General features: G+C 42.8%; 1 protein-coding gene across 3 annotated transcripts in view; it reads left to right on the top strand.

Annotated features, from left to right (window-relative positions):
- Positions 1–27,533, top strand: part of SGSM2 (small G protein signaling modulator 2) — a 278,910-nt gene that overhangs the window by 223,800 nt on the left and 27,577 nt on the right. For all 3 annotated transcript variants that reach the window (XM_033921351.1, XM_033921352.1, XM_033921353.1), the window contains 2 exons: positions 9,117–9,241; positions 12,155–12,237. In XM_033921351.1, coding sequence (XP_033777242.1) covers positions 9,117–9,241; positions 12,155–12,237 — 208 coding nt within the window. The remainder of the gene's footprint in view (positions 1–9,116; positions 9,242–12,154; positions 12,238–27,533) is intronic.

A 27,533-nucleotide genomic window follows, 5' to 3' on the forward strand; every position in this document is an offset into this window, starting at 1 on the left:
TCCCCTTTCAACTTTAGAGAGTGCCCTCTCGTTTTCCCTTCCTTGGAGAGGGTGAACAACCTGTCTTTATCTACTAAGTCTATTCCCTTCAGTATCTTGAATGTTTCGATCATGTCCCCTTTCAGTCTCCTCTGTTCAAGGGAGAAGAGGCCCAGTTTCTCTAATCTCTCGCTGTACAGCAACTCCCACAGCCCCTTAACCATTTTAGTCGCTCTTCTCTGGACCCTTTCGAGTAGTACCATGTCCTTCTTCATGTATGGCAACCAGTGCTGGACGCAGTACTCCAGGTGAGGGTGCACCATGACCTGGTACAGCGGCATGATAACCTTCTCCGATCTGTTCGTAATCCCCTTCTTTATCATTCCTAGCATTCTGTTTGCCCTTTTTGCCACCGCCGCACATTGCGTGGATGGCTTCATCGACTTGTCGATCAGAATTCCCAAGTCCCTTTCCTGGGAGGTCTCTCCAAGTACCGCCCCGGCCATCCTGTATTCGTGCATGAGATTTTTTTTACCAACATACATCACTTTACACTTATCCACGTTGAACCTCATCTGCCATGTCGATGCCCATTTCTCGAGCTTGATTATGTCACGTTGCAGATCTTCGCAATCCCTCTGTCTCCACTACTCTGAATAACTTCATATCGTCCATAAATTTAATCATCTCACTCATTGTACCAATGTCCAGATCGTTTATAAAGATGTTGAAGAGCACAGGTCCAAGCACTGAGCCCTGCGGCACCCCACTGGTGACGCTCTTCCAGTCCGAGTATTGTCCATTTACCTACCTACATAAAATCATTAGAAGGTGTACTGAACTTCAGGAAGGCAATAAAAATCCACCTCTTCCCTGAGAGTGCACCTACCCAAATTCCCAAACCTTACAAAGAGGAGCGCTTCACCTACCACACCGTGAACTATCTCACTTTATATTACCCCTAATATAATGCTACCAAGTCACCTCCTGTGGTATAATACTCCACTGTGCAGCCTCCACCGTTTATCTACTATGTACTATATATGACACCATTCTGTCAGACAGTGCTTTGCCACATTTTGTCATACTGCCACTTTTCTCTCTCACTCTACTGCAGTGGTCTCAAACTTGAACCCATAGTGGGGCCACATTTTGGATTTGTAGTACTTGGAGGGCCGCAGAAAAACATAGTTAATGTCTTATTAATAAAATGACAACTTTGCATGAAGTAAAACTCTTTATAGTTTATAAATCTTTCCTTTAACAGTTAAAGGAAAGATTTATAAACTATAAAGAGTTTTACTTTATGCAAAATTGTCATTAACTATTTTTCTCTGCGGCCCTCCAAGTACCCTATTTTTTCTGCAGCCCTCACATTTAAAGTTTAATATCTTTCCTTTCTCAAAACTGACACATTTCAGTCACTATATTGAAAATAAAATCATTTTCCCTACCTTTGTTGTCTGGTGACTTTATTTTTCTGTGCATTTAACTATGTTTCCAGGGTCTTCTTGTCCTTTGACTGTTTTTCTCTCCATCTTCACTTTCTGCCTTGCATCCATCTTTGGCATTAACTACTTTCTTTTCAAAATCTACGTTTCCATATTTTACCTTCCCTTCTGTCTCTTTCTTCTTCTGTCCCTATTTCCATGGTCTGACATCTCTTTCTTTCCTTTCTCTCCCCTCCTTCCTTCCTTCCCCCTGGTCTGGCATTTGTCTCCTTCCCTCCCCCAACTTTTTATTTCTTTCATCCTGCCCCCTTCTTTCTTTATCTCTCTCTCTCCCCATGCCCCCTTTCTTTCTGTCTTTCTCTCTCCATGCCCCTTTCTGCCTGTGTCCCGTCTCCCTTCTTTCTTTACTTCTCCCTGCCCTCCCCCAAGCCACTACCATCGGGAAACAGGCCGCGCCGAGGTCTTAACTTTCCCAGCTTATCTTCCCCAGCGCGGGGCCGACCAATTCTTGCCACCCGACATCAATTCTAATGTCGGGGAGAAATTTCCGGGCCAGTCAGGCAGCAATTGGCTGGCCTGGAACTTCCTCCCTGACGTTAAAATTGACGTCGAGTGGCAAGAATTGGTTGGCACCGAGCTGGAGAAGATAAACAGGGAGAGTTAAGACCTAGGCGCGGCCTGTTCCCCGATTGCACCGGTGGCGGCGGCCTGTTCCCTGATGGTAGTGGCTTGGGGGAGGGCAGGGAGAAGTAAGACCTCGAGCGCTGACCTGTTCCCCGATTGGGTGGCTTGGAGACCACTGCTTTAGTTGAGGACAGATTGCGGGCCGCAAAATAGTCCCTGGGGAGCCGCATGCGGCCTGTGGGCCGCGTGTTTGAGACCGCTGCTCTACTGTACATTGTACCTTTCATACTATAATTGCCGTACTATGTCTACTGTGCTACATTCTCATACTATGCCCACAACACAATATTTGCCATCCCTTGTCTACCGTGCTAGGTTCTACATAACTTCCATGCTGTTTGCCGTGCCATGTTTTGTATATATAATACAAGGTTTGCCATGTATGCCATACTACGCTTGTACTAGGTTTGCCATGCATTGTTAACCATGCTTGTTATACAATGTTTGTCATTCTATGTTTGCCATGCCATGTTTTTGCCATACAGTGCTCATCATGCTATGAGATATAGCACCGGCAGTACACTGAGAAAAGTGACCATTTACCCCTTCCTTCTCTTTCTGTCTAAACATTGCCTCCTATCCTGTAATTTTAATTTTCTCAGGAGGAACTTTGTCAAAAACTTCCTGAAAATCCAATATCTTTCCAGATTAAGTTTAAGATCTTCATTCATAAATGCTATATTACACAATTCCCCCTCTATATTTGTCTACCTTACTTGTCCTCTATGGAGAAATTAGGTTCTTACCTGCTAATTTACTTTCTTTTAGCTTCTCCAGACCAGTAGAGGTTAACTTTACGAATGGGTATATATCTAATCATGACCAGCAGGTGGAGACTGAAAACAAAACTTTGGGACAGTATATCCTAGCCCCTCCTCTCTATTTCCCTCAGTCTGCCGAATAGCCAAGCAGAACCAAGAACTGGAAAACAACAGAGAGAAAAAACAATACTCCGAAAGGAGTAACAAATAACAAACCCAAAATGCTGTTGGAAAATGCAGAGGAGAAATTCCCGAAGGAAGAATGTCCCCACAGCTCGCCAGCTAAGCCAGCCGAGCCACAGCCGCTGTTCTTCAATTCTCCCCGGCCCTAGAAAAATACTAGAACCCGCAGCAAAAACCAAAAACTGCCCGCGCAACAGCCCCAACAACAACAACAACAGACAGGGTGGGGACCTCTACTGGTCTGGAGAAGCTAAAAGAAAGTAAATTAGCAGGTAAGAACCTAATTTCTCCTTCTTTAGCACTCTCCAGACCAGTAGAGGTTAACTTTACGAATGGGACGTACCAAAGCAGTCCCTCTCACGGGCGGGACCCCCGAAGGGCCGATACCAGTACACGCTCACCGAACACCGCGTCCCGACGCGCCTGCACATCAACCCGATAATGACGGACAAAGGAATGCAAGGAGGACCAAACCGCAGCCTTACAAATATCCACAGGAGGCACGAGCGACGACTCAGCCCAAGAAGCCGCCTGACCCCGAGTGGAATGAGCCTTTAGAAACTCCGGAACCGGCTGCTGTTTCAGAAGATAAGCGGAAGCAATCGTCTCCTTGATCCAGCGCGCAATAGTAGCCTTAGAAGCGCCAGCTCCCCGACGAGAACCCGCCAGGAGGACAAAGAGATGATCGGACTTCCGGAATTCCTGGGTCCGCTGCACATAAGAGCGAAGGACCCGACCGACATCCAACTTGCGCAGCTGCCGTTGCTCAGAAGAGCCCTCCCGACTACCCAAGACCGGGAGAACCACCGATTGATTGACATGAAAAGGAGAAACAACCTTAGGCAGAAAGGAAGGAACAGGCCGCAAGACGACCCGTTCCCTAGAAAACTCCAAGAAGGGAGTCCTACAAGAGAAAGCCTGCAGCTCAGAAACACGCCTAGCAGAAGTAATGGCCACCAAAAAGACCGCCTTCAAAGTAAGGTCCTTCAAAGAACAGTCGTCCAAGGGCTCGAAAGGCGGACGCACCAAAACAGAGAGAACCAGATTAAGATCCCAAGAGGGAACCGAGGGCCGTAGGGGCGGCCTAAGCAACTTGGCCGCCCGCAAAAACCGAATCACATCAGGAAGCGCCGATAAACGCTGACCTGACACCAACCCTCGAAAAGCCGACAGGGCCGCAAGATGGACCCGGAGAGAAGACCAAGCCAGGCCTCTATCCAGGCCATCCTGCAAGAACTCCAGAATGTAAGGCAGAGAAGCGCGAAAAGAGGTCACTCCCCGCGCCCGACACCATTCCTCAAAGAGACGCCAAACCCGCACATAAGCCCGCGAGGTAGAAAGCCTCCGGGACCCCAACAGTGTAGAGATCACCTTGTCCGAATATCCCTTCTTGCTAAGGCGACCCCTTTCAAGAGCCACGCCGTAAGACAGAAGGGAGACGGGTCGAACATGGGAATGGGACCCTGCATCAGAAGGTCGTCCGAGAGAGGCAGAGGAAGAGGATCCGCTACCAGGTGCCTCACCAGATCCGCATACCATGGACGGCGAGGCCAATCCGGCGCCACCAACACCACCAAACCCGGATGGTAAACAATGCGAAGAAGCACTCTGCCCACCAGCGGCCAAGGAGGGAACACATACAACAGCCCCTCCGTTGGCCACGGCTGGACCAGAGCATCCAGACCCTCGGCCAGACCGTCCCTGCGACGACTGAAGAAGCGGGGCACCTTGGCGTTGCCACCCGTGGCCATCAGGTCCATCAGGGGCTGCCCCCAAGCCTGCACTATCAACTGAAACGCCTCGGCGCCGAGACACCACTCTCCTGGATCTAGGAAGTGACGACTGAGGAAGTCTGCCTGAACGTTGTCTACTCCGGCTATATGAGAGGCCGAGAGGTCCAGCAGATGGGATTCCGCCCAAACCATGAGCAGAGCCGCCTCCTGCGCCACCCGAGTGCTCTTGGTGCCCCCCTGACGATTGACATAAGCCACCGCCGTGGCATTGTCCGACAGCACTCTGACTGACTTGCCCCGCAACAGGGAGTGGAAAGCCAACAGCGCCAGACGGACCGCTCTGGTCTCCAACACGTTGATCGACCAGGCGGCCTCCTCCGCGGACCAGGTGCCCTGAGCTGAGTGACCCAAACACTGAGCCCCCCAACCCAGGAGACTCGCATCCGTCAGGAGCACCGTCCACTGCGGGAGATCCAGACCCACCCCCTGAACTAGGTGAGGGGTCTGGAGCCACCAACGCAGACTGCAGCGCGCCAAGCCTCGCAGGGGAACCGGAACATCCATCCCGTGCCTCTGGGGAGACCACCTCCGGAGCAGAGCATACTGGAGAGGACGCATGTGGGCCCGCGCCCACCTCACCACGTCCAGGGACGCCGCCATCGACCCCAAGACCTGGAGGAAATCTCGCGCCCGAGGACACCGGGACGCCAAAAGCAGGCGAATCTGAGATTGCAATTTGCTCACCCGGCCCTCTGGGAGGAAGACCTTCCCCAAGGAGGTGTCGAACAGCACCCCGAGGTACTCCAGACGCTGAGCCGGGACCAACCGACTCTTGGCAAGGTTGACCACCCAGCCCAGCGACCGGAGAAACTCCACCACCCGAGCAGTAACCCGGGAGCTTTCCTGCAACGACTTTGCCCGAATTAACCAGTCGTCCAGGTAGGGGTGTACCAGGATGCCCTCCGACCGCAAGGCTGCCGCGACGACCACCATCACCTTGGTGAACGTCCGCGGAGCCGTGGCCAGCCCAAAGGGAAGCGCACAGAACTGAAAGTGCCGACCCAAGATCGCAAAGCGCAGGAAACGCTGATGAGAGGCCCGAATGGGAACATGCAAGTAGGCCTCCGTCAGATCGAGGGAAGTGAGAAACTCCCCCGGCTGAACCGCCAGAATGACCGACCGCAGAGTTTCCATACGGAAAGAGGGAATCTTGAGAGCCCTGTTGACCCCTTTCAAATCGAGGATGGGCCGAAAAGTCCCCTCCTTCTTGGGCACCACAAAGTAAATGGAGTACCTGCCCGTGCCCCACTCTGGAGGGGGCACCGGAACAACTGCCCTGAGATCTAGCAAGCGCTGAAGGGTCTGGCGAAAAGCCTGCGTCTTCCCCGGAGTCTGACATGGAGAAGCGAGGAAAAAATCCGGCAGAGAGCGGGCGAACTCCAGGGCATAACCGTCCCGCACCACCTCCAGGACCCACTGATCGGACGTGATCTCGGCCCATTTGGGGAAAAAATCTCGCAGCCGGGCCCCCACCGGAACCAAAGGGGGCGCCGGCAAGGCGTCATTGTGCAGGACGGGAAGCGGGGGAACCGGCGGAGGGATTCCCTGCCCCCCGACGGGCCCCCCGAAAGGGCTGCATGCGCTGGAAGAACCGACCCCGGGAAAATCCCGGAGACTGGAAAGAAGCAGCCCCACGCCCAGGGCGATACTTGCGAAAATCCCGCAAACGCCCCCGGGCCGCACCCCCCCTAGACGCCGGGCGGGCACGGTCCTCCGGCAGACGGGGAACTTTCGAGTCCGACAGAGTCTGAATCAACTTATCCAAGTCCTCTCCAAACAAAAACGACCCCCGAAAGGGAAATTTAGTAAGCTTAGCTTTGGACGCAGCATCCGCCGCCCAAGCGCGCAGCCACAACACACGCCTTGCGGCCACGCCAAAAGCCATAGACTTAGCCGAGATCCGCACCAAGTCATAGAGAGCATCTGAGAGGAATGAGGCCGCCATCTCAATCTTCGCAACCTCCTGATCCACCAGAGACCAGTCGTCAGACTCTCGATCCAAGACCCGCTCCGCCCACCGAAACACGGCGCGAGCAACCAGTCCCCCACAAATAGCCGCCTGGACCCCAAGGGCAGAGACCTGAAAATTTTGCTTAAGTAGGCCCTCCAATTTGCGCTCCTCAGGGTCTCGCAAGGCAGAACCGCCCTCAACAGGCACGGTATGCCGCTTGGAAATTGCCGAGACCACCGCATCCACGACCGGCGAAGCTAACGTAGCCCGATCCCCTTCAGGAATGGGATACAGGCGAGCCATGCTGCGCGCCAGCCGAAACGGCGTCTCCGGCGTTTTCCACTGCTCCAGGATAATATCCCGAATATCCTGATGCATAGGAAAAGAGCGGGAAACGGAACGGATCCCCCGCAACAGGGGGTCCCCCACACGCGGAGTCTCCGGCGGCGCGTCCTCAAAACGCAAGACCGAAGAAACCTGCTGAATAAGGTCAGGCAGCTCATCTTTCTGAAAAAGACGCACCACAGACGCCTCGTCACTGGAGAACGGGAAATCCGACAACCCGCCGCCAGCTTCCGTCCCCTCCAGAGAGTCCTGGAATTCCTCAGAAGGGTCCAGGTCCTCCTCCAGACCGACCCGTTCCTCCGACCACAAATTCTCGTCCCACGACACCTGCGGACGCTTGGACAAGGGAGGCGGCGGAGGGGACGTCACGCCAGACGAAAGAGGCAAAGCCGCAGGAAGCGCGGAGGAAAAACCACCCCCCGAGACCCCCTGGGCGCAACCGGGACCCCCAGCCGCCTGAAAATAGGCTCTGCATAAAGAAAAGAAAAATTCAGGAGAAAACCCCCCCGAGGGTCCCAAGGGACTCCCTGCCACAGCAGGGGACCCAGCAGAACCTTGCCCCTGCATAGTCAAAACAGGGGGAAGGTCACCTGAGGTGGAAGACAAAATGGAGGGGCCAGACAGAGAAGATGGCGGTTTTCCCGCCAAAAAAGCTCCCTCCATAGCCTGAAGCGGCTGAGAAACCTGAATAGTCTCAGCCGCTAAAGCAGGCAAGCCGGCATCAGCTGTCAAAAAATCAGCTGAGAGGGAATCCTCTAAAACCCGACCGTCGGCGGTTTGGGGATTCCCTCCGTGGGCGGACGGAGAAGACCGGGCTTCTCCACCGTTCCCTGCCGACTCGCGAGGCACCATCGGCGGGGAGCTCTGGGCGCCTGCAGCCGCTGCCGACGGAGCTCCTCCACCGCACCGGCCTGAACACCGCTTGCACAGGCCGGCCGCGAGTGCCTCGCGTCTGGAGCACAATGAGCACTTTTTCCCTTTAGAAGTGCTCATTGCTCCATACGCGACCTAGCTGTAAAAGAGTGCCGGTTAGTTGAAAAAATACAGTAAAATACAGTTTTCTTAAAGGGATACAACCCTCCAGACCAGCACTACCTCAGGATTTTTTTTTTTTTTTTTTTTTTTTACAGAACAGACTCCACAGGCTCTCAAACAATAGTCTTGCTTGATTTAGGGGGCAAGGCTTATTGCTGAGGCTCCTCTAAAAAAATATAGGGAGGTGGAGGAAGTGGGGGGAGGGACCCCGCTCGTGACCCGCCGGGTTTGACACCCCCGAGGTCGGACGAACCCCCAAACAGAGTCCGTCCAAGCTCCGTCCGGCTAAAAACAGGGACAAAAAACCCCTTAAACAAATTCCAACAGCCCTACCAAGGGAGATGGGTACAGATCACTCAACACCTGCTGGAGACTGAAAGAAGACTGAGGGAAATAGAGAGGAGGGGCTAGGATATACTGTCCCAAAGTTTTGTTTTCAGTCTCCACCTGCTGGTCATGATTAGATATATACCCATTCGTAAAGTTAACCTCTACTGGTCTGGAGAGTGCTAAAGAAACTCCTTTACTTTGATATCCCCGGATTCACAGCATTTGGTACTTCCTCCTCCCCATCTTGCATGCTGGGAATCTGCAAACTTTCTTTTTCCTTGCAATTTAGCTTTGGAACAATCTCCCCACTGGACCGCTCCAACTCCTTTTTCTCTAAACTTAAGGGCCTACTGAATACTCATTTCTTTGAGTTATCCTTCGGTCAGATGCTATGTGGTTTCTCTGATAATTCAGAGGATCTCTGATATAAGCTGTAGTTATATCTGCCCTTTTCCTCTTGCTAGCATGCAGACATTGTAGCAGAACTGGGTGTTCATTTGCCAGTGCAGACTTTTGATGCCTTGTCCCCTTTATAAGATTATCCCTTTTGCCTTTACCCTGAACTCTTTTAAAATATATATCTGAATGATCTTTTCTTTTCTAGATTGAATTACTGGATTCTGTTGCCTTAAATTTACATAGGATTGATAAAGATGTCCAGAGATGTGATCGGAATTATTGGTATTTTACTGCAGCCAACCTGGAAAAACTTCGAAACATCATGTGCAGGTGTGTATGTGAGTAAATAATCATGGATGGGGGAGGTGTTTGGGATAGTCAGGAAAAAGGGTAAGGTCCCTGCAGCTAAGAGACAATTGAAGAGCTTCCCTCCATTCCCTCTCCCTCTCCAGATTCTTTAGTTTGGAAATCAGGTATGATAGAAGTTCATAAAATTGTAAGTGAGGTTAAATAAGGGGATGAGATTGGACATCCAGCTTTTTCTATGTAGATCAGGGGTGCCCACACTTTTTGGGCTACTTTTAAAATGGCCAAGTCAAAATGATCTACCAACAATAAAATTTTTTAAAAAACACAAAGCACAGAGAAAATTATCTCTTTTTTTTTTTTTTTATAAATCTTTATTCATTTTTCATCTTATAAACCAATACATTAGAATTCCTATGTTTTCAGGCAGATTTTCTGGGACACCAGGCCGCCAAGTGGTATAAAATTTTATCTAATTATTTGAATAAGAAACTTAAAAATGGATTAAGGGATATTTGGAGCATTGAGATTAAGCATCAGATTAATGCATCTCAATGGCCACGTATTTGGTCTTGGAGAATTAAAGGTACGATGTCGGCATCTATTAGACAAACATGGTTCTTTTTGTTGCATAGAGCATTCTGGACCCCTACTAGATTACAAAAATTAGATTGCTCTAAGTCTAATAGGTGCTGGCATTGTAAAATTGAAGTTGGAACCCTGGATCATCTTTTATTTTATTGTCCATATATTCAGGCATTTTGGTTATTAATATGGGATCAAGTTAACCTCTTTATGGAAAATCATAAAGAAGTTATAATTGAGTCTATTCCAGTTTTTCCAATTACTTGTGATCTGTTGTATATCCTGTCATAATCATTAAAAGTTTATTATTCTTTGATGAAATTTGGCTTTGTTCTCATTGACATACCGAATAAAATCGTATCTTAGGATAATGCCACATGATTCTCCAAAAAACAATTAATTTGGGGCCAAATTGATTTCCAAAAGGCCATAATAAAGGGACAATAAAATAATAAATGATCTAGAGTCCCTGCTTCAAGATTACAGTGCCAGCATCTATTAGACTTAGAGCTATCTAACTTTTATAATCTAACTCGGGTCCAAAATACTCTATGCAACAAAAAGTACCAAGTTTGTCTCATAGATGCGGACACTGTACATCTCATTATCAATTATATTCCGGGTTTTTTTTCAAAGAGGTCAAGGCAGATGACTCTATGCGATGTCACCTCAGTAACAACTATACAAAAATAGATAAATATACCCCCTCCAATTTTGACGTCGGAGAGGAAGTTCTGAGCCAGCCAAGCAGTAATTGGCTGGCCCGGAACTTCCTCTCCAATGTCAGAATTGACATTGGGGAGAGGAAGGCTGATCGGCCTGGTAGATCGGGAAGGCAACGCGAGTCTATCACAGAGCCCAGGATGGGCTCTGCGATCAACTCACATTTTCTTCGCGATCTACTGGTCGATCGCAATTGACCTTTTGGGCACCCCTGTTTTAAATAGTAGGAATCAAACTACCATCCCGGGCTCTGTCGCCTCTCCTCTTCTCCACCCTCTGCATACCTTTTAAAATGTTCGCTGACATGAACAACATCTTCCACTTGCTGCTCGCACCAACCTTTGCTCCCTTCTGATGTCATGTCCTAGTTGTGGGTCCTTTCAAACACTACTAAAACATGAAACTTAACAACCAATAGACTAAAAAAATTGTAGAGAGGAATATTTTCATGTAGCACATAATTTAGTTGTGGAATCTTTTGCAAGAGAATGTAACATAGCAGAGTTCAGGTTCCTGGAGACAATGCAAATAGTCTTTAGGTATTTGCTCTGAACCTGTGAACTGGACTTGCCATTTCAGAAAAGATACTGGGTTCAATTGGCTTTTGTAAGTTCTACAGAAAGAGGAGTATGGCGCAGTAGTTAAAGCTGCAAGTTGAGACCTACTCTCTTCTTCTTCAGGCACCTACTGGGCTATGGGCTAACTAGACTTATTGTATGAAATCACGCTGGAATATTCCATACAGGGTGTTAAATCAGTAGGTAGGAACTCGGATAAAGGATTTATTTCGAGTTCACCAGGGTTCAATACTGCCAATAGCATGAACGTACCCATCAGACGATACCCACTCACATCACTTTAAACACCCTGTGGGCCAATCTAAAGGTCTATAATTAATAGTACAAAAGTTTTGTTTTTTTCTTTTAAACTGTGTTTATTACAAAACCTAGCTAGTTAGCCCAAAAACCCTGGTGTCTGTATGATATATTTAAAGAATTTAAAGTAGATAATTCAAAATTCGCTTCTGAATTGCACATTGATTGTTTGAGAAGCTCCTGTAGTGTTCAACCTTATCAGTTTATAAACCATTAATAAAGCTACTAAAAAGCCAGGAACTTATCTCATTCTGTAGACCGCTATTATTCATACGGGGTGCCAGCTGATTGCCCTACAGAGCCCCGTTTCGTAACCTTCATCAACCTCAAGAGCATCTCCTGGTGCAGTATAAATCCAAGAGCTGGTTCTCCACGGTGCAGTGGTTAAAGCTCCAGCCTCAGCTGTTCCTTGTGACCCTGGGCAAGTCACTTAATCCCCCCCATTGCCCCAGGTACATTAGATAGATTGTGAGCCCACTGAGACAGACAGGAAAAATGCTTATAAATTCATATAAACCGTTCTGAGCTTTCTGCCTCTATCATGATACATTTACAGTATAATCAGAACACAGAGAAAGAAGAGCATTTTAATGTCCCCATATTGCTGACCTGTGTTGCTGTAAATACCATGATAGTATATGGGTATAACTTTTACCCAAAGAATTTTCTTTATTCTGAGGATATGTCAATGGTCATGCTGAAGGTGCAGCATGAAATACTGAATGTTTCTCTTTGTTTTCTTTCTATTGTGCAGCTATGTTTGGGAGCATTTGGACATTGGTTATGTCCAAGGAATGTGTGACCTTCTGGCACCACTGATGGTTGTCCTTGACAATGGTAGGTTGCTTTAATTGGGAAAGAGGGGGGGGGAGTTCCCTCCTTGCTGGATCTTTCAAGGGAGCGTCAGATGATAATTTTTCATCTTATGAATAGTTCTGAGCATAGCTATAGTATAGCATGGACATAGCATCTTCATATGGGTCATGGGGGAACATTGTATTTTTTGTGTGCCTTAGAAACCTCCTCTTGATAGCCAGAGATGTGCTGAGATGGAGAAGTCAGGGAGCAAGCAAGCACAATGGAATGCTATCCTATTTTACTGTTTTATTTATGCAAAGCTTAAGAAACTGTTGCTTCAAATAATGCTTTTTTTAAAGTTTATAATCTGTTTATTATAGCAAAGAACCATTACAAATACAAAAGGCAAGTTACTTCAGATACAAATATCAAGAACCCCCAAATAAACCTACCAAACTAACAAAATTTCAAATATAATTGTGCTGGAGGCCTGTGCTCTTCTGATCTCCCACTGCAAATCCAATATCTATCCCATTTTAACAGCCTCCCCTTTTTCATCCATTTTAACAGCCTCCCCTTTTTCCCATATTCATAAGATACAAAATTGAAGGAAAAGTAGGTGAAATGTCTACCCAAATACTTAGCTCACAATTGAAGCTCATTAAGAAAGCCCTTGGTGAAAGATTCTGCACATATACTACCCATATAATCCAGAATAGACATGTTTCCCCGACTATGCTGGCTTTATACAAAACTAGACGTCCGCTCTTACCCAAAGGACCACAGTGAGCCATTTTACCAAAGAGGAATCCTAAAGGAAAAAGTATAACAGAATATCCCATATTGGTTTCAAACTACAGGCCGATTTCATTAATTAATGTAGATGGGAAACTTTTAGCTAAAATATTGTCTTTATGCTTAGCTAAGGTTCTCCCTTTTATTATTGGTATGCATCAAACTGGGTTTGTTGCTAGGAATCATTCATCAAATAACACCAGATTGGCTCTTCACATGTTGAATTTAACAAAAACCATGAATGATCCGGCTTTTTCTGTATCCTTGGACACAGAGAAAGCCTTTGATCGGGTGGAATGGACCTTTATATATCAATCTATGGAATGGTTTGGAATAGGGTCAGGATTTATAAGAATGATTCAAACATTGTATAGCTCCCCTGCTGCTAGATTATATATAAATAATAATTTTTCTGAACGTTTTAGTTTGCAGAGGGGAGTTAGACAAGGCTGTCCCCTGTCTCCGTTGTTGTTTGATATTGTATTAGAACATTTGATATTAGCTATCCAACAAGTAAAGGAAATACAGGGTATTCCTTATTCAGATCGGGAATATAAGGTCTCTGCATACACAGATGATATATTGCTTCATTTGAGAAATCCTGAAAAGACCATTCCATGCTTACTTGAATTGATTGAGAAATTTGGAAAATTCTCAGGTTATAAGATAAATTGGAGTAAATCAAAAATTCTTTCACTAAATGTACATTGTACAAAAGGCTTATTTAATTCATTTTCCTTTATATGGAAGGAAGATGGATTAAAATATTTAGGAATTTGGATTAAAAATACTCTGGAAGACACAATGAAAGAAAACAAAAATCTTTGCTGCAGAAGGTAACAAATGTGCGAGCAATGGAACCCTTTATATCTTTCTTGGTGGGGAAGAGTTCAAACGGTTAAAATGATGATATTGCCTGTGATTTGTTACCAAATGAGTATGTTACCAGTTTTTTTTAGAGGGTCCTTTTATAAAAAATTAAATAGCATTGTTTTTTTTGTTTTTTTTTTTAATCTTTATTCATTTTATTTCTTTCAACAAGTGTACAATATTATTACAAATGATTCACATAACTCACTTGACATTCTTAAACAACGTTATTATACATATTTTAATTCTCCCCACCCACCTCCCATCCCTCCCCATATCCACAAAATAATCTAGCCAAACATATACATACCTAGACATCTCTCTTCTATATTACAATTAATCTTACATTAAGCTATCCCTCCCCCCACCCTTTCTTCCTCAAACTCTTTGTTCATTGTATTATATAAATTAAATGCACAATAAATATAACTCATATTACATATATCCCCTAAAATTCCATAACAATATATTTCCAATAAATTTACCCCTTTTCCTTTTCTGTTCATACATACATACCATATTTCTTATATGCATTAATCAGTTAAAATATACCGCTATTTAATTAGAATATCCTATCCCCCCCCCCCATTTCTCCAAATTATCCCATAAGGAAAAAGAATAAACCTTAATCATAATAATATTCAATTAATGGCCTCTACATCTCCTGAAATCTTTTAAAATGACCCTTCTGTACTGCAAGTAGTCTTTCCATCTTGTACATATGACATACTGAGTTCCACCAGAAACTACAATTCAGTCTAGAACAGTCTTTCCAATTAGTCGTTATTTGCTGAATTCCCACACCAGTAAGAATCATCAGTAACTTATTATTTGCTGCAGATATTTGGCATTTAGCCCTCATACACATTCCAAAAACCACCGTGTCATAGGACAATGCCACATGACTTTCCATCATTAGGTTAACTTGATCCCAGATTGACAACCAAAATGCCTGAATACATGGACAATAGAATAAAAGATGGTCTAAAGTTCCAACTTCAATTTTACAATGCCAGTACCTATTAGACTTAGAGCAATCTAATTTTTGTAATCTAGTAGGGGTCCAGAATGCTCTATGCAACAAGAAGAACCATGTTTGCCTAATAGATGCCGACATCGTACCTTTAATTCTCCAAGACCAAATACGTGGCCATTGAGATGCATTAATCTGATGCTTAATCTCAATGCTCCAAATATCTCTTAATCCATTTTTAGGTTTCTTAGTCAAATAATTAGATATAATTTTATACCACTTTGCGGCCTGGTGTCCCAGAAAATCTGCCTGGAAACATAAAAATTCTAAGCTGTAATGATCATTTAAAGATTTCCATTCAGGGAACCCCACCTGAATAGCCTGCTTCAATTGCAACCACTTATAACTTTGTTTTTTATTCAGACCATATTTATGTTGCAATTGTGAAAAATCAAGCAGCTTACCATTATCAATTACTTCCTTTAAGGATCTTATACCTGCTTTAATCCAATCCTTCCAGACAACCTTAAACCCGCCTATTTGTATCTTGGAGTTTACCCAAATAGATTGATGTGTCGATTTTAAAATAGAATCAGGAGTTAATTTGTCTACAAGTCTTAATGTTTTCCAAGTATCCATTAATACTCTATTGTCTTTACGTATTCTAGGCATTTTTATACTAAGCAGAAGATCAAGCCTGAGTGGAAATATAAGTGATCTCTCCACCCATAACCATTCTGGTAATTGTTCCAAAAGCTCTGGGAGGACCCAATACATACCTTGGCGCATGATATAGGCCTGATGATACCTATAAAAATTGGGGAAATTTACCCCACCCTCCTCAACTGGTCTTTGTAGAGACACTAGAGCCACTCTTGCAATTTTACCCAGCCAAATAAATTTAACCAGAATACTATTTAACTTTTTATAGAAAGACCCCTGAAAAAACATTGGTATCATTCCCAATTGATAGCAAATCACAGGCAAAATCATCATTTTAACAGTTTGAACTCTTCCCCACCATGACAAATGCAAAGGATTCCATTGCTCACACAACTCTGTTACTTTTTGTAATAAAAAATTTTCATTTATTCTCATTGTCTCTTCGAGTGTCTTATTCAACCAAATACCTAAGTACTTTATTCCATCCTCTTTCCAAATAAAAGGAAAAGAATCAAGTATACCTTTTGTACAATGCACATTTAAAGGTAAAATCTCTGATTTAGTCCAATTTATTTTGTATCCTGAGAATTTTCCAAATGTATCTATTACTTCAAGTAGACATGGAATTGTTGTTTCCGGATTCCTCAAATGAAGCAAAATATCATCTGCATAAGCGGATACTTTATATTCCACTCCAGCACATGGAATACCCTGTATGTCCTTTGCCTGTCGAATAGCTAACAACAAGGGTTCAAGAACTATATCAAAAAGCAAAGGAGATAATGGACAACCCTGTCTAACTCCCCTCTGCAATTTAAAAGCATCCGAAAAATTATTATTTATATATAAACGAGCAGTTGGGGAGCTATACAGTGCTTGAATCATTTGTATAAATCCGGATCCAATACCAAACCATTCCATAGCTTGATACATGAAATTCCATTCTACATGATCAAAAGCCTTCTCAGCATCTAGTGATACCGAAAAAGCCGGATCGTTAATTTGTTTTGTTAAATAATACATCTGAAATGCCAGTCTAGTATTATTAGAAGAGTGTCTTTGAGCAACAAATCCAGTTTGATTCATACCTATTATATGTGGAAGAGCTTTAGCTAATCTTAATGCTAAAATCTTAGCTAATAATTTACCATCTACATTTATTAAAGATATAGGCCTGTAGTTTGAAACCAATGTTGGATCTTTATTTGGCTTTGGCAAAACAATAGTTAAAGATTCTGCCATAGTGCCTGATATACAACCTTTATTCAGTTGATCCTGATATAATTTTAATAAATAAGGTAAAAGGGAAATTTGAAATCTATATAATAAAACCGTAGGCGGCGCATGCGCAGTCTTATCGGCGTGCTTCCATGATCCGTATGTCCGTGGCCGCCAAGACTGCAGCATGCCCCGCTCTTACTACGGCCCCACTGCCCTACACTCTCCAGAAGGACTGGACTGTACGAGTCCCCAGCAGAAGCGCGTCGGCTCGAGCCACTTCTCATCTCTGCCTTGATTACACATAACAATAAAAAATGCCCCAGACGTTAACACCAGCCAGAGAGCAAGAGGAGCGCCTGCGATCCACTGTCACGTGAGCCCTGCATTTGACACATAGGAAGTGTGCATGCGCGGCTTACGATTCTTTGAAAGACGCGGCGGTGGCTAATCTCACGATCCCCGCCTGCGTTGGACTTCCGACGCAGGCGGGGATCATGAGAGGAGCCACCGCCGCATCTTTCAACTAAAAAAAAACAAAAAACCAAGGCGGATGTCGGCCCGATGGCTGGAGTTCACCGCTGAGTCCGGTGAGGAGTGCTTCCCTCAACAGGAACCATCGGGTCTAATTCAAATACTCCCAGCAGGTCGGGAGGGGGTGGAGCAGGCTCGCACGCCTGGCGCGGACCGGACAGGAACTAGACTCCCTGCAGGAGCCATCCTGTTGCCTGGAGATCACCGGACTGGACAGGGGGAGCAGGTAAGGGGGTGCTGCAGTACAGGAGGAGCGGGGAAGAGGTGATTCTGGACAGGGGGGGGAGGTAACAGGAAGGGAGGCCTACTGCTGGATAGGGGAAGCAGGGAAGAGGTACTGCTAGACCGGGAGGGGGGGGGGATAAAAGGAAGGGAGAAGGGCTCCTGCAAAGGAGAATAGCTACTGCTGGATATGGGGAGCTGGAAATGGGGTGATGCTGAACAGGGGGAGATAAAAGGAAAAGGGCTACTGCTATATAGGGGGAGCAGGGAATGGGTGGGGGTGCTGCTGGACAGGGAGGAGGTAAAAGTAAGGGAGAAGGGCTGCTAGCACCCGTTAATGTAACGGGCTAAACAACTAGTTCTTTATAAAACTCTACTGTAAATCCATCTCCACCTGGAGCGGTCCCAACTCTAAGGGATTTCAATGCCGTTTGTAACTCTTTTAATGATATAGGTTTATCTAAACTTCCTTTTATATGATCAGGAACCTTAGGACCTTCAACTGAACTCAAAAAATCCAACCCATCTTTCTCTTTATTTAAATAAGACTCAGAAGAATACAGGGACTTATAATATTTTAAAAATTGTTTTAATATATTTCCAATTTGAGAATGAGAATTTCCTAACTCATCCTTAATTATGCCTATTTTCTCCTTCCTTTTCTTTGCTTTTAAATAATTTGCCAGTAGTCTTCCAGCCTTATTTGCACTACCATAATACAACGTTTGCTGAGCAAAAATATCTTTCCTTATTAATCCAGAGGAAATTTCATTATATTCACATTTTTTTTAACAATATTTGAAATGTATCCTGTTCCCATTTGTTAACCAATTTTAATTCTAAATTTTTTATTTCTTTTTACAGACTTACAAATTGTTTTCTTAGCTGTTTCTTTTTATATGCAGAATATGATATAATTTGTCCTCTCATCGTTGCCTTGAAAGCATCCCATAAAATTTCAACCAACATTTCCTCTAAATCATTAAGTAAAAAATATTCATTAATTTTAGTCTGAAATTCTGTGCAAAATTTAGAATCAGCAAGCAATGCATTATCAAACCTCCATACCGGTTTAGAATTATCTTGATCTACTAAATTAACTTCTATCCACACACCACCATGATCAGATATTATTATTGGTTCTATGTCAGCTTTTACAACTTTCTGTACTATCTGATCTGAAACAAAAATATAATCAATTCTTGAAAATGATTGATGAACATGTGAACAAAATGTAAATTCCCGATCATTAAAATGAAGAATGCGTCATATATCTTTTAAAATACATGATTGTATCAAATTATCTAACCCCATTGATTTCATAATTCTACTTGGTTTTTTTATCCATTATTGGATCTATAACAGCATTGAAGTCCCCAGCCACCACTAAATTAGTAGTAGCCAGTGGTAAAATTAATTGTTGTAGAGATTTAAAGAATTCACTTTGATTCGAATTAGGGGCATATACATTTAACAACGCCATTGTATTATTGCCCATGCTCATGTCAACAAGTACCCACCTTCCTAGATGATCTGCCTTAACCATATTAAAAGTTGCTGGACATTTTTTTGTTTATCAATATTGCTACTCCTGCCTTTTTTTATCGCTGGTGCAAATAAACATTGTTTTATCCAATTATCTGACAGCTTCATAGACTCTATCCCAGACAAATGTGTCTCCTGCAGAAAACATATATCTATATTCTGTTGTTTGATATATGACAGTACCTTTTTCCTTTTTACCGGGTGATTCAGGCCATTAACATTTAAAGAGAATATTTTGAAAGTCATTACACAAATAAAAATTTAATATCTAAGAATCTCCACTTCAATATCATATTATACTCCTTTTCCTTATATCCATACTTTAAATTATCTCGGTCCCCCTCCTCCCAACACCTCCCTATCTCTCTATCAACATATTTCCCCCAATTCACAAAATCTTTAATAAATACTATACCAACATCTCTTCCTCCCATTCCCCTCCCTACTCCCTCCCCTCCCCCCAATTAATAATGCAAACTTGAAAACGCTCATATATATGACAAAAAGCTCCCTTCAGGCTCTGCCATATACATCATTTATCACTCCTAATAAGCTACATTATATAATATAATATCATTCAAATAATCTATTAAGTTCAAATTTCCTTTTTTTTTTTTTTTCTCCTTCCCTTTTCCCCCCCCCTTATTCCCCCTTTTTTCCTCCATTCCCTTTTCTTCCACCCTCACTCCCCTCCCTCCTTTTCCCCTCTATTTTCTCTTCCTTTCCCTTTCCCTTTCTCCCTCTCCTACCTATCCTTAAATTATAAAACACCTATAAATTCAGAATCTTTCCCTCACATGCCCAACAAATACATTTTCTTATACCAATATCTTTTAATATTAAATTGAATTTACTACAAATAAATAAATCAATATTATATTGTATTCCTGTGAAAACAATTACATGTTAATAAATTATTATTCAATTTTCTAATTGCATACCCCCTTTAATTAATCTAAAATCACCTTCTTAACCTTAAACATTAAAGTGATATTAAAATATATCATTATATATCATAAATGAACAATTTCATCAATCTTCCGCTTTGTGTAGAAAAACTCTCCAAGCATATTCAGCTTCTCCCCATCTCTTCAATTCTTCATGTCCTTATATCAGCTGCTTGTTTTAACTAATTCATCACCATTATGCATCCATTTTTAACGTTCATTCCCTTTTTTCATAAAATCACTAAACAGTTTCAGTCCTTTTAATATATTATAGTCTTATAAAAGTCTGAATAAATCCAACCACACTTTCCAGTTCCATTATATTTAAATTGTCATCTATGCTTCTACAGAGTCATTCATACACAGAAGATTCAATCCAAAAGAAGTCTGATATTCTTTGCTTTACAATCAATTCATAGTGAAATTATTCTTAAATCCTGTTCAGATACTGCTTTATCCTTAACATCTCATACTTTCCTTGATCTTTCTTTCACTTCTTCCAAGTCACTTCTTCTTCCAAACAACTTGCATTCTTTTAGAATAAGTTTATATTCTCTTTAGAATTTTGATTTATCTGCAATCAGGCTTCTGTCCCCTTCAAATTTCCAAATTATTTTCTTTTTTTAGCGCAGTCCAAGTAATCATCCAATACAATTCTTTTTCTGTTTAAACCACCTCTTTTCCTGTAAAGTGTCCTATGCACTTAAGGAAATCTCCATCATCTATCGCCCTTTCCTTAATCTTTGAAACCATTAGTGTTTCCATTTAACATAAAGTGCTCTTTGACCTCAGCTAGACTACATTCAATTCTAAAGTGTCAAGAATGTTATAAAGCTGACATCAGTATATTCCAGCACTTCAAAAAGAGTCTGTAGCAGGATCCTATAAATTGCTGCTTATTGCCTGGAACATCAATATCAGATAAAGGGCTGGAAATGTTACTTAAAACTGCCCTAACTTCTGTAGGGAGCCTAATTTCAACAATTAGAGCCAGTCACTCTTAGTTTATATTTAACTTTTATATCCACCTCAATCAGAGACATCAGAATCCCTATTGGCCTCTCTAATCTCTAAGGTTCAGCAACTGCATTCTCGTAACAAGTTTGCTGTCCTTCTACAATTCGACCACTCCGCAGCTTTTGACGTTGTCCACCACGACATTCTAATTTTCCAACTCTCCGAGATAGGCATTAGCTCCATAGTTCTTGATTGGTTCTCCAAATTCTTGCGCTCCCGCTCTTACATGGTTAACATGAGTGGCACCTCATCCTCCCCCTGGACCCCGACTTGTGGTGTCCCACAAGGCTCACCCCTCTCCCCAATCCTCTTTAACATTTACATGTCCTCCCTGAAACTACTCCAACTATCCCCCCTTGAAACTCTTTACACTTACGCTGATGACATCCTCGTGCTCCTTGAGACCGACTCGAACCTCACTAACCTCTCCACGAACATATCCTCATGCATAAAGAACCTCCAATCCTGGGCATTCACAATGCATATGAAACTAAACGAGTCCAAAACAAAACTCCTTTGGCTCGGCCCAAAATTAGACCATCTACCTTCCTCCGTCCCATTGTCCCCCATTACAGCTCGAGTTCTCAAGCAAAGTTCTGGGTGTCACCTTAGACTCTTCTCTATCCTTCAACGAACATCTCCAATCCCTGGTGAAGAAATGCTTCTTCAGCCTTCACATGCTAAGGAAAGTCAGACCCTATTTTCACCAAAAACACTTCGCAGTCCTAGTACAATCCATCATCCTCTCCAGATTGGATTATTGCAATTCTATCTACCTCAGCCTAACCAAGAAAAGCCTCCACAGACTTCAGCGGATTCAGAACGCCGCAGCTAAGCTTGTTTTCGCGAAAAGCAAATTTGATCACGTCTCACCACTCCTGTCTAAGCTCCATTGGCTCCCAGTAATCCCCAGGATCCACTTCAAATGTGCGTGTCTGGCCTACAAGATCCTACATGGCATCCTTCCTGCCGTTATCCCTCTATCCTGGAACTCCCCAACCCCTACTTCCTCCAGATCCTCCCAAATTTTTAAACTATCCTTCCCTTCCATAAAAGGTATTTCCCATGTAGGCAAATTTGGGTCATTCCTCCCCTTTAGAATCACTGAGATCTGGAATAACCTCACCTCCCCTCTCCGAACCTCAAGCTCCCTCCAACTCTTCCGCAAACACCTAAAAACCTGGCTATTCTCAAAACTGTAACACTTCCCCCCTCTTAGGCCTCTCACCTTCCCCCTTTACACCTAACTCTTTAATCTCTCCACTGTAGTTCCTCTCTCATCCTTCTTCCTGTAAACCGTGCCGAGCTCCGCTTTCGTGGAGATGGTGCGGTATATAAACCCAAGGTTTAGTTTAGTTTAGTTTAGTTAGAATGTTCATTCACATTAATATCCCTGAGATTCATAGCATGTGGAATGATGTAATCATAGAATCCTTGCATCCACATCCTTCCATTCAGTTCCATCAGCAATTCAAATCTGTTCCATTTTTAACTGTAACTCCCAAAGTCCAATTCTCCACAAAATATTCTATATCAGAAACCAATATCTAAGAGATATTTGGAGCATTGAGATTGGACATCAGATTAATACATCTCAATGGCCACTAATTTGGTCTTGGAGAATGAGATGTACAGTGTCAGCATCTATGAGACAAACTTGGTTCTTTTTATTACATAGAGCTTTTTGGACCCCTACACGTTTGCAAAAATTAGACAGTTCTAAGTCCAATAAATGCTGGCACTGTAATCTAGAACCAGGGACATTAGATCATTTATTGTATCACTGTCCCTATATTAAAACTTTTTGGAATTCAATTTGGCCACAAATTAATAAATTGATGGAAAATCATATTGCAATATCATATGATACAATATTATTTGGAATGATGATGAGAAAAAAAAGTCAAATTTCACCAGAAAATAACAAGCTTTTATTAATTATGACAGGGGTTGCCATTCAGCATATAACCAATAACTGGAAGAATTATAACAACCTAAATTATACATTTTGGTGGAATACAATATGTCATATATTTAAAATGGAAAGAACAATAGCAATACAAAGAGGGACATATACTAAATTTATAAAAATATGGGGGCCATTGACAAAATACTGTAATGAATAAATAGTAGGATTTTTCTTCTTCTTTTCTTCTCTTAAGTATCTTTTTTTTATGACACACATAGAGGGGGGGTAATGAAAATAATCTCTACAAAATATGTTATAATATATTATACAATATATAATATATGAATGAAAAGTAATAGAAGGGTGGGGGGAGGGAGAGGGGATAAAATTTATTTAGAACATAATGTATTAGATATAAAAGTGATATTGTATATTTAATAATTGTATTCTAACATGTTGTACACTTTCTGTAAAATTTGAAAATTAAAAATATTATATTAAAGTAATAAAAGGATGGGGGGAGGGTGAGGGGGAAAATCAAATTTAGATATATAATGTATTAGATATAAAAGTGATACTATGTACTTATCAATTGTATTTAATATTTTGGACACTTTATGAAAAATTTGAAAATAAAAAATAATGGAAAAAAAAAAAAAAAGAAACCAACCAAAACAAATAAAAAATCAAATGACGAGAGGAAAAAAAAAACAACATCTCGGAATCAAAGTATTTCTTACTCCAATCCTTCTGTTAAATTATAGTCTCGGTTTATGTATTCATAGGCTGTTCACATTGCTCTAAGAATTCTTTTAATTTCAAAGGATCATCAAAGTTTGAAGTTTTATTTGCAAAAGTGACCCTCATAATAGCTGGGTACATTAGACCGTACCTTGCTCCAATAGCTCTAAGCTGCGGTCTCAATTCAAGCAATTTTTTCCTTTTTTGAGCCGTTGCTTTTGCAAAATCTGACACTATATATATTTTTGAATCCTGGCACTTCAAGGTCTTATTTTCTTTTGCCAGTCTTATAATTTCCTCCACCTGCTGATAACGGAGCAGCTTACAAATGAAAGGACGCGGACCCTTTTGATTATCAAATCTTTTAGTCAGGACCCTGTGCGCCCTTTCTATTTCTAGAGGAAATTTAACTGTCAGAGGTAGAATTTTCGGTAGAAACTGCACAAGAAAGGCAATAGGATTATTTTTTTCTACCCCTTCCGAGACCCCAATCAGCCTTAAATTATTTCTTTTTCGCGATTAGAACAATCCTCAAGATTCCTCTTTAATATTTCTATTTCTTTACAGTCTCTCTTGCACTGAGCTATTTCCGTTTCCGTTTTCTCCACTCTTTTGTCTAATTGCTCCACTTTAACATCTACCACCTTCAAACTTAATTTAAGCCCTGCCAGCTCCTCTTTGACTTCCTGGATATTCTTTACACTTTGTAAGATTATTTCCTTTATCTGCCGAAGTTCCTTAACGATGTCAATGTCTTCTGCATCATCCGTTGGCAACGGAACTTTAGAGGGGGCTATAGGCTCCATGTTTGATCTTTTATTACTTCCTCCTGCTGAGTTAGCTTTTGTCAGCTTACCCGATGCCATTATGCTGCTGATCCTCATCTTTTTAATTAATTTCAACTATTTTTCTGTAGCTATATTTTATTTATTTGAGCTTTTTTCACAGAGCAGTTCAGTCACCGACCATTCTCCTTCGTCTCCAAGCCACGCCCCCTTTTAAATAGCATTCTTACCAAATTTGTTTGGCTAGGTAAAACTCCTAGAATCGCCCTAGTATCTTTACAAAAATCAATTAAAGAGGGTGGGGTAAATTTTCCATACTTTTATAGATATCATCAAGCCTATATTCTGCACCAGGGTATGTATTGGGTCCTCCCAGAACTCATAGATAATGGTTGGAATGGCGACTCATGTTTCCTCTACGCTTATATCATGTTCTTAGTATTAAAATGCCTAGATTGTATAAAGACAATAGAATATTAATGGATACATGGAAAACACTACGATATATTAATAATTTAACCTCTGTTCCAATACAAAAGTCAACAAATCAAACTATATGACCAAACTCCAGGATTCAAATTGGCGGACTTAAGGTCATCTGGAAGCATTGGATGATAGCAGGGATACGTATTTTGGAAGATGTTATTTCAAATGGTAAACTGCTTGAATTTTCACAGTTGCAATATAAATATGGTCTTAAATCACAAAGTTTTAGATAGTTGCAATTGAAGCAGGCCATTCAGGTGGGGTTCCCTGAATGGAATACCCTTAACAATCAATATAGTTTGGAGTTCTTATGCATTCAGGTGGACTTTCTGGGACACCAGGCTGCACAGTGGTATAAATTGATAAGTGGATTAGTTAAAAAAAAGCCTAAAAATGGTCTTAGAGATATTTGGAGCATTGAGATTAAGCATCAGATTAATGCATCTCAATGGCCATGGATTTGGTCTTGGAGAATGAGATCTACAGTCTCCGCATCTATGAGACAAGCATGGTTTTTTCTTTTACATAGAGCTTTTTGGACCCCAGTAAGGTTGCAAAAGTTGAATAGCGCTAAGTCTAATAGATGCTGGCATTGTAATCTCGAAGTAGGGACTCTAGATCACAGTTCTTCAACTGCTGGTCCGTGGACCGGTGCTGGTCCGCAGGAAATTTTTGCCGGTCCGCGCAGGGCCGGCAAGATGAACTCACTTCAACTTCCTGCAGGTCCGCGCAGGGCCGGCAAGATCAACATCTGAAGCGTGCGCTGGGCCGGAGAGATCTTGGGGAGCCTCCGACAGTGGCTTTCTCCCCTCTCTGCAGCTCTCCTTTACTTCCATGCGCAGCGACTAACGAAGGCAGCCTCGGGGCTTTTGCTGAGTCGCGGCTGCCTCTGATGATGCAACTTCCTCTTTCCTCAGAGGCGGCGCGACCCAACAAAGGACCCGAGGCTGCCTTCATTAATCGCTGCGCTGGGAAGTAAGAAGAGCTGCTGGGAGGGGAGAAAACCACTATCAGAGTCTGGGAAGCTGCTGGGCAGGGGAAAAAAGGGACAGCTGCTACTGGAGAGGGAGAAGGAGAGATGTTGCTGGGAGGGGAGGAGGGAAAGGAATCTGGGAAGCTGCTGGGCAAGGGATAAAAAGGGACAGCTGCTACTGGAGAGGGAGAAAGAGAGATGCTTTTGGGAGGGGAGGAGGAAAAGGAATCTGGGAAGCTGCTGGGCAAGGGAAAAAAAGGGACAGCTGCTACTGGACCTGGAGGGAAGGAGAAGGAGAGATGCTGCTGGGAGGGGAGGAGGGAAAGGAGTCTGGGAAGCTGCTGGGCAAGGGAAAAAAGGGACAGCTGCTACTGGAGAGGGAGAAGGAGAGATGCTGCTGGGAGGGGAGGAAGGGAAGAGAGTTACTGCTGGACAGGAGGAGGAGGGAAGGGAGAATGAAAAAAGGAAGGAAACAGCTGGCAGAGAGATCAGAGGAGGGGAAGGGGAGACACAGGCATGAGAAAGTAGAGAGATTGATGATAGGAAGGGGTCAGCAGAAAAATAAGCATAGAGGGACAACGATGATGGATCTGGTGTAGGAGAGATAAAAATAAAGAGAGCAATGAAGCTGGAATGAATCATATAAAAAGGAGAGAGGGGTACAAGCTGGATGGAAAGGGGAGAGGGGCATAGAAAGAAGACAGATACCATATGGAAGGAGGAGAGGACAGACAGTGGATGGAAGGGGCAGATGCTGGATTGAAGAGACAGAGAGGGCAGACGCTGGAAGGAAGAGAGTGAAAAGAAGATTGAAAGCAGAAACCAGAGACGACAAAAGGTAGAAAAAAATAATTTTATTTCTATTTTGTGATTAGAATATATCAGATTTGAAATATATATCCTGCTAGAGCTGGTGTTAGACATAACTGGGGACTGAAAAACCCAGGAAGTTCTTCTTTAGCTTCCAGCTGGCTTAGGGCGCTCTCTGACTAGGGGGCAGTTGCCCTAGTTGCACTCCCCTAAAACTATTCCTGTCATGTGTGACTGCAGTATTCTGTTAGCATGATATTTCTGTGTAGCATTCTGTAATAATTTGGCTTGTTCAGTTTTCTTGATAGTAGAGGGGATATATGTGAAGGGGAGAGGAGACAGGGCTTTTGTTGATCCTTGCTCTGAATTATTTGTATTTGTAAAATGACAATTGTATTTATAAAATGATATTGTTTCTTTTTATACTTTAATAAAATACATTCAATATGAAATCATAACTGAGGCTTGTGTGGATGGGATCAGATGATTTGTGGGGACCGAGCTCGCGGAGATGGGGCGGAAACGGGTTTTTTAAATTTTAGTCCTAGTAGTTTGCCGGTTCACAAAATAATTCTTTTTTTTCTGCTGGTCCACGGGTGTAAAAAGGTTGAAGAACACTGCTCTAGATCATTTATTATTTTTTTGTCCCTTTATTTTAGCCTTTTGGAAATCTATTTGGGGTCAAATAAATTGCTTATTGGAAAACCATGTTGCATTGTCTTAAGATACAATTCTATTCGGAACATCAATGAGGACACAGAGTCAAATTTCATCTAACAATAATAAGCTTTTATTGATCATGACAGGAGTCGCCATACAACAAATCACATTTAATTGGAAAAATTGG

This window comes from Geotrypetes seraphini, chromosome 15 (genome assembly GCF_902459505.1).
Source record: "Geotrypetes seraphini chromosome 15, aGeoSer1.1, whole genome shotgun sequence".
In the NCBI taxonomy this organism is placed as follows: Eukaryota; Metazoa; Chordata; class Amphibia; order Gymnophiona; family Dermophiidae; genus Geotrypetes; species Geotrypetes seraphini.